The sequence below is a fragment of the Corvus hawaiiensis genome, chromosome 2 (assembly GCF_020740725.1).
Source record: "Corvus hawaiiensis isolate bCorHaw1 chromosome 2, bCorHaw1.pri.cur, whole genome shotgun sequence".
Classification (NCBI taxonomy): Eukaryota; Metazoa; Chordata; class Aves; order Passeriformes; family Corvidae; genus Corvus; species Corvus hawaiiensis.
The window spans coordinates 4,344,501-4,356,932 of NC_063214.1; the positions used below are offsets into that span (position 1 = coordinate 4,344,501).

At 38.8% G+C, this 12,432-nt stretch overlaps 1 protein-coding gene across 7 annotated transcripts in view; it reads left to right on the plus strand.

The window, feature by feature from the left end:
- EPHA6 (EPH receptor A6) overlaps positions 1 to 12,432 on the plus strand; it is a 392,563-nt gene that overhangs the window by 275,249 nt on the left and 104,882 nt on the right. For 3 of the 7 annotated variants that reach the window (XM_048293614.1, XM_048293611.1, XM_048293613.1), the window contains exons 7-8: positions 5,261 to 5,308; positions 5,736 to 5,898. In XM_048293614.1, the coding sequence (XP_048149571.1) occupies positions 5,261 to 5,308; positions 5,736 to 5,898 (211 nt within the window). Of the gene's footprint in view, positions 1 to 5,260; positions 5,309 to 5,735; positions 5,899 to 12,432 lie in introns of those variants that run through there. The other 4 variants (XM_048293612.1, XM_048293617.1, XM_048293615.1 and 1 more) reach the window with 2 other exon arrangements.

Here is a 12,432-nt window from a genome sequence, read left to right on the forward strand (position 1 = left end):
GTTTGCAAGCAGCTGATAGTAAATTCAGTTACTCTCTTTGGATTCTTTCTGCACACACACACAGACTTAGCTGTGGGTACACAATAAGTCTGTTTTAGCTGGAAGAAGGTTTGGAAATCCCTTTCCCTAGGGTCAGTTTAAGAAGACTTTTGCTACTCGTGAGACTGAATGAGCTGAATACCTCCATTGTCATTCACGAAATAAGCTAGACTAAGAATATAAAGCTCCCAGTATATATTCTAAATTATAGAAAATTATATTTGGTTATCTTTTAAAATTGCTAAACTGAGGACTGATACTATTTTGATTAGAGCCATGTCTCTTTTTGCCACTCAGATATTAATGGTGACAAATCTTGTATGCCTGAAAGTGCCGGGATTTTATCAGTGCTCTCCTGGTAAAGTTAATCTTTTAAAGGTTATTTCATCACTATAAGCAAAATTCTGCATTTCAGCCTTAATTTCTATTGATTTTTCTTTTCCACTAAAGATTTTGAGATCTATAATCTTTTTCTCACATATAACATCAGAATGTAAACTCTTTGATTGCCATAGGAGTCTAAACTGATTAAAGGTCATCCATCACATTTTGGTTAGTCTTTATCAATATTTTTTCTTATATGTGTCTACAAAGTCTTAATTTCAGTGCTGTTTTCTTCTGTACTTAGGGGGGGATAAAATTAGAGAGCAACTTGTTCACACAGCCGTGGCATGTTAAAGTTTATTTATTTACAGTTGTTAATGTTATTGGGGGAATTTCCTTTCTTTTAAGTATATGAGAAAACTGGTAATAATCATCACAATAATAGAACATCTGGATATTGAATGCTATTCTGCTGCACTGCAAACACAGAAATTTCATTAATATTTATCCTCTGATGCTGCTACTCCATTAAATTAGGTTGTCTAGTCTTAGACCATTAGCACCATTGTGCCTTCCACTCAGCCAGTCTGTTTCTTTAGATATGAAAAAATGCCTTCTCTATAAAGCCAAGTATAAAATTAGGGTAGATACAGGTTCAGATAGTCAGGCAGAGGTGGCTGCAGGAAAGAATTTGATTCTGAAAGATTTTCCTGTTCATGCACAGAGCAAACTGTCATGGATTTGTGAACACCGTCCCTCATAATCAGAACTGAGTCCATTTGCAAGAAGAATCACACAAACAATAAGAAAAATACAATTTCCTTAGAAACAGAGATAGCATTTTCAAAGTTCATATTGTAGTTCTGTTTAACGTGGATAGGTAGTCATAGACTTGGTATCACATTGTGTAATGACATTGCATTTGGATTATATTTATGTTTTAATTACAGATTTTCACCAAGATAAATTTGCAGTAGGCTATGGAAGAGGACTTATGAATTTCCTCGTATCAGATTGTGTCTCGTAGTTATATGAGTGTGTTATATTAGATAGACTCCTTTAACTCGTGTTTAACCCCTCAGCCCCTGTGTTCTCAGAACTGCTTCTTGTGAATCCTGTGGCCCTCCTAAGATCACAAATGCTGCTCTGATACTGATTTAGAGGATCAGAGCATTTCATTTTTCCCTTTTCTTTTTGTGAACACTGAACCATACATAGTGGCCGGCTATATATTATTTTACTTCTTATGTGCCATGGGAAGTACAGCCACATGAGTGAAACTTCTGTTTTACTTTGCAGATTTTGTAGTAGCCCTCTGTAGTCATCAAGAAGTACAGAATAAAGGTAGTCCTTGGCATTTCCCATTGATCCTGGCCCTAGGTCAGAGACCTGTCACAAAAGACAGATCCTTGTAGCACACAAAATCATGCTTCCTTTTGATGGAAAATAGGGTGCGTGGTAAGTGGGTTGATATTTATCTATAGTTTGCCACAACATGAAAGGAGGATCTGGGAAAAGCATGCAGTTAGATCCAGGAAGTACATCTAAGTCCTTCAGTTTAAAATTCACTTTTTAAACCCAGAATCCCTAGAAAAGTAAGTGCATATTATCTGTAGCAAAAATAAGACGAAGCATCCCCAACTTGTCTACAGACTAGAATTGCATTTGTTCTGAGTCCACCTTTAGCCTTCCTGGAAAAGATCATGGCACAAGGAGTGGCCAGCCTTGAGCCTGCAGAAGGCTCAAAAAGAGGCTGCAGAAAGAAGAAGGGAGGTGGGAGGGCAGGAAGAAGGGTGATGAGGTGATGAGGAAGCAACCAGCCAGGTGATGAGGAAGCAACAAGCCAGACAACCCCTGGAAGTGCCCAGAATACCTTCCAGAAGGGACGGGCAGAGATGGCTGCCCATCAAGAGGTTTCTGTTAGCCCCAGAGGGACCCATTTTGTTGATTAAATGTTGCCATCACAGCCCTTGTCACGCTCATTGTCTTTGACCAACTACAGTTAGTGAATTATACTTGCTAACTGCTTGTCCACACCCCTGGCTATGGGGCCAGTGTATCCCAAATGTCTGTTTTACACAAGCAGTAGTTAGACTGTAAGAATATATAACAGACATAGCTCAGATTTTCTCTTTTCCAAAAGTCATTCCCAATTTTTGCTGCCAGTGGCCTTGTTCTGCAGGCTTCAGGGAGTAAATCTTGTCATTGGATCTTGGGGAATCTCCACTGATTTTTTGACAAAATTTCCATTTCAGTCCTCCTCTGAAGGACCCTATTTCTTTTTACAGTTCCATCACTTTTTTCTGCAATCTCTCCAGCAGGTCAGAACAAGCAGTACATTGTTAAGTGCTAGGACTTGATTTCAAGCAGTAGTGTGGGGAAGAGAAATGGCTTGCAACTATGACACTGTACAGTGAAATCCCTTGGGTGCTGGTCTCTTCCTTAGCTTACAGAATCGAGATAAAAATTTCCAGAGCATTCCAGAGTGTAAAGATATATGTGCCAAGACAGACAGAGCACACAGAACTCACTACAACTTTGAATCATGCTAATACCTGTATGAAACAAGCATTTGCTGTTTACATAATCTTCAGTGAAGATTTCCAAGATCTTTCCTTCACTGGAAGTCATGTCTTTACCTGGACTGAAGTGGATAAACAGAGTCTTGTATTGATGTTGTATTTAACAGGTAAAATCACAAACATCATGCCAATGATTCAGTGTGGTCTAAGGATAAGTGTTTGTTGTAGGATCAGGTGTTTGTTGGTTTGGGGTTTTTTCTCTAATTCTTAGATTGATTTTGAGCTGGTTGATAACTTGTGTTTAAAGACTGGGTCTCTTTTGGGCAGGTATTTACCCTGATTAGCCACTTCATTACTAAATTAAAAGTTTTGGGTTCTCTGAGTGTGTGAACCCTTGCCAAGTTACATGGTAAGTTATACATCCCCTTTACACATTAAAGTCCCTGGAAGTTGCACATCTAACATAAAATAGAAATTAGCTCGTCATGACACACTGAATGGTTGTGAACCGTCCATAAAGAAGTATGAAAACTCCCTTGGATGAGTAGAAGTTCTCTATTCCCTTACAAATCTGATTATTAACTTGTTACACTTTTTTTTGCTCACATACCTGATATTTTTCAAGTTGAATTAAGCTTAACCACAAAAAAAAAAAAAAAAAAAATCACTCAAGCAAATAGGCTTTCTGTCAGAAGAAAACAGGTATTTTCTGAAATGCCTTAAAAAGTATGTCTAAAGTCCGCTAACCTGTTCAAAGTGAAGTTACAACATTTCAAGTAATTGGGAGAAGTCTTATATTTAAAGTAATTAGATGGTATATTAATTATAGTCTCTATCCATAAGATTAGATGTACATTTTATCCTACTATTTCCGTTTAAATACATGCTCCTCACGGCCTCAAATTTTGGTAACAGACTGTAGAACAAATAAATACTTCCTCTTACTGAAGTTTCTCAAATTATTTCCACTGTTTGAAGGGCAAGCTAAATGCAGTTATTTTTTATGTTGATCATTGTTGCCTTCTTCCTGTTCCTTCCCTTAACAGAGTCATTAGGTTGCTTCTGTGTGTTTGTTTTTTAATCTGGTTTTCTCAGCCATCTCCTTGTATTCCTGCTGGGGGAATAGTGATCCACCTGCTGCCCCGTGCTAATGCGATTTGTTACACATGGCTGAAGTTAACTCAGCATGTTTTATATAAAACTCTTTGTTATATACAAAAAGTACGTACATATTGCTCAGAAGAGGTTAAAAGTCCAACAGAACCTATCTGAAACCTATTCCTCTCCAATTATGTCTCTTCTGTGAACTAGATTTCCTTCTGAACAGGCTGGAAGCACCCTTTGAATAATGTGTACCTGCTCTAATATCACTGGATGGTATCCTAAACATACATGGTGCCCTGTGGGTGTCACAGTTGGACTGTTAAGCACATGCCAAGGACTTTCCTGCTCAGTTTGGAGACAAATCCTGCTCTAGGGGAGTAAAGCTAGCCTTAAGGCACCACGTAAAATATTACAGACTACTGGCTTGTCAAGTAACTAATGACAGGGAATAAATGTTCCTCTTCCTGATGCCTTAGATTTTAACTTCTGTATTTTTCAAATCCTGTACTGCCTAGTGTGTAACTCTGAAGTTTTGTGTAGCCTGTTAGCTGCTGTTCTCTCATGCTGGTTAGACATTACAAACCCTCTCTAGGTTAGCTCTTCAAGGACACTGGGCCCCAAATGTGTAAACTAAAAGCCTCTGAAGAGGGGGCAAACTTGGGGTAATTACATCATAAACTGAGGTTATAATTGGAGAGTTAACCCTGATACACAAATGATACGCAAATGATATGCAAACTTATAAAAGTTTGAAGAACCTGTGACCCAGGGTCCATCTTGAGTGTAGCCTTTTGACTGCCCAGGGTGTACCTTTGAAGGCCCTTCAAATAAATACCTCCTTTGATTCTCTTATTCTTGTCTAGTCTCTGTGTTTAGGTGGCCACCTCAGGCATCATTCCAAGTCATCCTCTCACGTTAAAGGCATCATCCAAGACCTGTCTAGAAAAGCAGCACTCAGTTTATGCACAGAAATTGATGTGTCTGGTCTCCACAATAGAGCAGCTGGTCTGCAATGGTAATTCCCAGGGACCATAATTCTCAGGGATCTCTGTGAGACTCAGGAACTGTCAGCAGCTGCCAGGAGATTAACAGGGGACTTCTGCACAGACTGTTTCTCCTTATGGACTTTCAAAGTGAATTTCATGTATGACTACCTTACAGCTACCTGGAAACAGACATTGAGCTCAGCAGCAGCAGCAAAGCTGTTGAACCATGCTCGAAGTTGACAGGCCTTAAAGAAAAAGTTAATTCCTATTTTCTTCTACCCACAGGTCTACCCACGGATAGCGCCGGCATTTTGGCACTACCTGCGGGTAGAAGTGAGTAGCGGGTATTTGAATACTCCCACATCTTTATTTTACAGCTTGGTAGTGTTTACTGACCTCCTAGTTTGTCCATTGAGCCAAAATAATGACCTGCCATTCTAGTTGCCATTCTTCTGTGAATGTAGTCTTGTACTAATTCCATGTTGGTTTGACTGCGGTTGGGTTGGTTACTAACCCAAGTCACAAAAACATGTCTGTATGCAACGGTAAAGACAAAAAACCTGAAATCTAAAAGTCAAGGCCATATCATACATTCTGACTGTAGCACAGAGCCAAAGTACAGAAACCCATACCTGCACCTCCTTTTATAAACACATTTTACATTCATGAGAAGAATATGGAGCTTCAGGTCTGTTATATCATTTTTGCAAAGTTTGTTCAACTCAACTTGATATCATTTCTTCCCTCTTTTGTCCCTCAGGAGCATGAGCAGCTCAGCTATTCCTCCACAAGGTCCAAGGCTCCAAGTGTTATCATCACAGGTCTCAAGCCAGCCACCAAGTATATATTTCATATCAGAGTCAGGACGGCAGCAGGATACAGCGGCTATAGCCAGAAGTTTGAATTTGAAACTGGAGATGAAAGTAAGTTTTACTGAAGGAAAAAAAAATTAAATACAATAGAAGTAGCATCTAATTCTAAACCAGTGAGACATTGGGAGTTTGAATGGCTGAACCCATACCATTTGCTTATCACAAAATGACCACTGCCATGTGATAAAAAACAAGCCTCAGACTCACAGTTCTGGATTTACAACAACACGTAGAAATGTTAGCCCGATGCTGCAGCTGAAGGAGTGTTCTCTCCCATAAAATTTCCTTATGGGTCCCTTCCAACCTGAGATACTCTAGGATTCTGTGATCCTTTCTTTCCTTATAGAAGTTCTGCCTCTTGACATCTAGAAATGCCCCTAACTGAGCTTAAGCTTCACCTAAATCCAGCAGCTTTCTGCACGCTCCCAGTGATGGACTTTTCGCTCTGTAGTTGTCAGTGCTCCCAGATTCCACAGATAAAAAACTGAAAACTTTTATATGCATTTCCATCAACCAATAAACCTACAAAATTTGGCAGTAAGAAGCAGGAAGCCCTCCTATTCCTACAAAATATGCAAAAAGGCTTCATGTGTGATGTTCATGCTCTCAACGATTTTATATTTAAGTCATGTGTTGCCCTCCGTGTTCAAAGAAACATAAAAAAAGTATTTACATGTATTTGAGAGAAAATTAGTGCAGTAGATACAACATTAAAACACTCATTAATTAAATTACTTTAATTAGCCAATTATGTTTACCATGTTTTTCATTAGTGTTTTAGAATTCAAGTTGTTTAAGCTAATGCACAGACTCAAAACTATCTAAGTGCTTCCAAGAGTACCCAGGGATTTGTGTTCCATTTTCATTGCTTCTTAACTTCTGTTTCAAAAATCAATCAGGGATAGATTTCCAAGTGCTTAATGCCTAATTGGACTTTTTAAAATTTTCTGGGTACTTAAGCCAGTTGGTTTGAATAGGAGTTGAGCACTTGGGTGCTTTCAAGAATTTCAGTAGATCTTGTCTGTCTCTTTTGGTGCAAAAAATACGAGGCTTAATTCATATAAAAAGAAAATAGTATTTAAATCTCTGTGAGGTTTCACACTGTGAAAATGTCACTTGTCCATCTAAATGAGGAAGACTCTGGTTCCAGTGACATTTCCCTCATTGGTACTGAGGGAATCTCCATCCTAGCCCCATTTCTCTTTTTCAGTCCACTGATGCAAGTGGCCCTTGGGCTGCACGGTGAGCTTAATTTTGACATCGTTTTCTAAGTATAACATCAGAGCTGAACCTGATACTGAAATAAACTGGAAAAATAAATCCATTTATGATGCCATAAACAGACCTTAACACCGTTTACCTCCCAGTAATTCTGATTTCTTTTACTTCTAAGTCTAAGCACTTGCTGTCTAAATTAGCGCGTTGTTTCACACAGCTGAATAAATAGAGTATGGCAATGGTTATGTCAGTATTTCCAGATACTGGTTTACATTTACACAGAGAGATTTGGGAGAGTTGTGTTGAGATTTGGGCTGCTTAATTTTATTAGTACCCATAAATGTTAATTGGCCCTTGCTGGTCTGCATCGGTCTTACAAAGCAGTCCTAGTCCAGCTCTGTAGGAATCTCTCTTCATCACTTACTATTCTGGCAGTGTGCAGCTCAGCTGAAAATTTGATTTTTTTAACATACATTCTTCTCAATTATTCTGAAAGATAGCAAATAATATTACGCCAAGGCAGACTATTGCAGCTCCCTCCATCCCTGCTCACTAGAAACAAGTTACTTGGTGAAAATTCCACTTTTGCAATTACTTTTTGTGGACTTCCAGTTAGATTTTAATTAACTCAAAATTAACATTTTCATGAGAAGCCTGGGAAGAATAGAATGTTTTTAAAGTCTGTGTTGTCAGAAAATTTATCAACCAACACTTTCATGAAAATAACCAAAAATATTTTAAGTCATGTGTTTGATAAAAATCCTCCTCAGTTGGCATTAGCTTGTAACGTCCTTCAGCTCTCTGCCAATTGTACATGTTACAGAAGAAAAGAATTCCCAGACCAGTTTCAGGTAAACATCCAAGGTTATTCCATTTACCCTGCTTGAATACTGAGAATTTGTGAATAGATAGCAGTAAAGCGAGCAATCCAAAATGAGAGTTTTTCTTCAATAGACTAATTATAGAAAATCAGTGGTTCATCAGCTGTGAGATGTGTATATCAATGTCCTGAAATACAGTGCCCTTGGCAGGACAGTGTCCTGCCTTCTCTGCTGTGCTGGTGAAACACTACCTGTGTCACTTCAGTTATAAAGGATAAAATAGATTCACCATTACCTGGAACACTAAAACATTTTGGTGTGATTGCTAAAGGGGTGCATGAGGGACAGAGAAGACCAAATCTGCAGCAGCAATGGAAAAACTTAGTTAGCAGTGCTGATGTGTTTTTTGGGAAGCACCCTCACTTACCCACAGACTGAGGCAGCCATGGCTTGGGGAGCTCTGTTGTTGAACTCTTCTCCCTGCTGCAAAGACAATCAGGTGGAGCATCCAAAAGAGTAAAATTTGTATTTTCATTGTGATAGGAAATGGAGTTACCTAGGATAGTTAGAAAAATTCGCTTCAAGGAAGTGGGGAGGGATGAATGGATGCTGACGGGCATTTCTCCCCCTGTTAAAGCTCAGAGGCTGCAGCTGGGAAATGTGAAACCTTTCCAAAGCACAGCAACCACCACTTGTCACTGTGTTTCTTGTTGCCATTTTATTCAGTCTCTGTTTCAGCACTTTTCAGGCAAAACACTTGTAGCAGAGCTGGCAGGTTTTCATACACTCCAGCACACACACAGGTGCCACTGCTGGGGCTATAAATTGGAGCATAAACCTCACTTGTAGTTCCTGCTTTTATCTGTCACAATTACCAGCTATCTGAGTCACCACAAAAACACTCTGGTCCTTCTAAACAGAGAATAAAATGTGTTCTGACAATAAAAAAAACATTTGTCCTAGGGCAGATACTCTTTAATCTCTGACTGTTACCCTCTCTGGTTTTTTTCCCCTCTCTTCTAACTAGCTGGTTTTGGAAGACTTTTTCTGTTTGGTTGGTTTTGTTGGGGGGTGTTTTGTTTTGTTTTTTAATTAATGATTCAAAGCTTTTTTTTTTTTCCTAGAGTCGTGGGTTTTTTACAACGTTACCTTAGAGGCCCTTCTGTCCAGAGGAATTTGTAAAATATTGAACAATTTACAGCTTTAGGCAGTTTTCATGCCAAAGCAGGGCTTGTTCTAAAACCAAGGATATTTTCCTTGTCAGCCTTCCCATCATTAGAAAAAAATAATCCGAAAGTGAAGTGTTCTGGAAGGGGCCTAAGGGACAAAGTAGCATTTATGCAGTGTGGACTTGTGCTTGGGCTGAACAGAGCCATAAATGTGGCCACATGATGATATTTAATCCAAAAGCAATGCAGACTTTGTATACTTTAAATTATTAACACTAAAAACTTAAACATTTCAGAAGTACTAATGGAATGCCTGATTAGGTGTTTCATAAAGTTGAAGACTGTGAAAAAATAATTTGCTGAAGCCCTGATCTTGATGAATCAATAAGTTTAATTTCTTTACCATAGTCTCAGATGGTGATTTTTGTCTATTGCCAGAAAATTCTGCTGAATTTTCACTTTCTTCTCCCTCTTCCCACATCCAAAAAATCTACCTTTAACTTTTCATCCTCAAATCATGCAGCAAGGCTGCCATGACAGAGAAGCCATCCCTAGGATTTTTAGAAATAAACTGAATTACCAATTCAAAATTGAGTTGGTTTTGGGGTTTTTTTACAATGTTTTTTGTTTTGAAAATAGTTAATTGAATTATTTGTTGAAACAAACAAATCAGATGACACATATATTTAGAAACTGCATTGCTGGATCTCTCCCCACCTCTGCCTCGTCCTACTGTTCATTCAATATTAGTCAGCAATGGACGCCAAAGAATGTCTCATTTTAGTCTTTAGTCTCTTTCCTTACTGTGTTTAATATTTGCAGCCATTTGGTCTTCACATTTGATTTTGATCTATCTGATTGCACTACTGTATGTGTCCAGAAAACCCAGAGACTTCACTTTTCCTCTGCATTTCCTAAACAAGAGCAATGTCCTTGTTCAGATCTCGAACTGCTTGCACAAGCTTTCCATTTGTCCACTGGCCCGGAAGTGAATGTTAAGGGAAACATTTGGAAGAAAGCTTTTCAAGTGAATAGACACCAAAAAGTTTTAGATTTGTATGCTAGTGAAAGCACTGTTTTTTCATTCTAAAAGTCCTTTTTAAGATCACCTTTCCTTTGCCTTCTCATTTCCCCTTGGATTGGAGCCCATCAGCTCACTGCATCACAGAACTGCAAAGGAACTACATTTTCATTTGTGAAAACATAAAGGTTGTCCTAATGAGACTTTGTGTTTTTCTTACCTATTGTTTTTAAGCACTGTTGTTTACAATGCCTTGTAAATCCACCTGACAGCCTGTTCTGTCTATTAGAGCTCCAGTGCTCACTGTCCACACTTATCTGTCTTACAGCTACTCACTGTTATCAGTCTAGCTGTCTTTCTGGCACTTTTTGATCTTTCAGTCTGCTGGAGGGTCTGCTGCCTGATAGATGTCAAATTGAAGTAATGAAAGGATGGAGCTGAGAGACAGAAGTGAGCTGTCATTAGGGCTTCCAGCTCTTTTACACCAAATACAGAAACTTGTAAAATGTTTTGGAGAGATTTCTTCAAAGAAAAAGAAATAGCAGAGCTGAAAGATTCTCTCTGTCTTTCAGCCTTTTGCACTGTGACTAAAACATCTGCACCATTTCTTCCAGTCTGCCCAGTGAGGAAATGAAGCCTGAGGATATTTCCCTTCAGCCCAGAGAGGAGGGAAAGTGCAGCTCCTCCTCCATGCATTTGGGTGAAGAACCCAGAGAGAAGCTGAGTCTGGACATGGGTGTAAAGAGTGGATTGTAGGGGCAGAACTGACACCAGGCTGGATGCAGAAGGGATTTCTGGGCATGGTGTTAAGCAAGGAAGCTGGAACGATGCAACCAGAAACTTTAAATATCATTTCAGGCCTATAACATGAGTTAAGCATGAAGAGCAATGGCAGCGAGGAGTTTATCTGGGTAATAAGCTCCTGGATGCGTGTATGATCCATGCTGCAGTTCTAAAATCAAGTCATAGCTTTGACTAACCGCATCAGTTGCAGTTAAAATGCGGTTGAAGAGCTTTGCCACCCAAACATTACACTGCTGAAACATCTGGGATAAGTCATAAATTCTCCCTTTTCCTTGTTTTAGCTTCTCATTTTTTGTTTGCTGCCCCAATGAACTTACAGAGCAGACAGGTAGAGAGAATGAGACATAGTACCAGGCTAAACAGTCAGCCCAGTTAGAGAAGTGCTAAGCTCCCTTAGCTCTGCTCGTGGTTTATCATAAAGTTGAGGTGCCCTAGACAGTGTAGAGACAACAAAATATTGATTTTAGCTATAGGAATGCTGGCCATGTTGTCCAACAAATGAGATTCTGGAAAAAAATGCTGTGTACTTCTGTGATTAAATGCAGCACTCTCATATGTACACACAAAGAGATGAAATGAGGTTGCAGGAACTTGCTTGACTTTGCAAACTGTCATAGTTGTTTTTTAAACTGAGTTTTTCTGTCTTACATAATCAAGAAGTTCTGAGGAGAAACACAGGGTTACATATCCATATGCACAGGAAACATAAGGAAGGAAAACCAGGAAGTAACAAAAATATTCAAGAACATGCACAACAGAAACAGTTAAAGCTCTTAGTATTTACAACTTGAACTTTACTTTAAGAGAAAGCTGGAGAAATGAGAAAAGAGCAGAGAGGTTGACAGACACATAGAATTTAATATAGAATGGCAAAATGCTGTAAAAATTCTAGGTATGGAGGGTCCCTGATTACTGTCTTCTCACTGGCTAAATAGTTTTTTGTGGAACTTTTTACCTGCATGTGATAAATCTGTGTATGTGCATACTTGTGTGCTTATATATGTGTTGTTCATTGCACTGTGCCTTTAATGATTTTATTGAGGGATCAATTCAAGCAAAAATAAGTATTTCCATCATTTTGCCTTACCTGCCTCTCTGTCAGTTTTTAACAAATCCACATTTTCCAATTATACTTGTCTGTCATGTGACATTTTTATCTGGCAAGTAAATTAAGGTCATCTGGAAGTTTCAGGCTTGAAAGCTCCTTGTAGTGATTTAACTACATGAAAAACAAAACCCTAATGTATTTGAATCTGGCACCTCTGCCAACACAGTAAAATACAAACAAGAGGAACAGTATTATCACTTTTTCAGCTAAAAATCATACTGTTTGCAGGCAGAAAGAACTTAAATCTGTCTGGAATTTCTCCCTTTCATTTATGTGACTTTGGTTCCTGATAGAAAATATATGTTATTAAATTACTAGATTGGTTTCTGTTTTAGCTAGAACACCAAAAAATAGCAGCTCCATCCGGCAGAAATGATCAGGACATCTTCATCTCCATAGCTGCAGGTGCTTCTTTGGACCATGGAGTCAGTCCCTACATTTGCA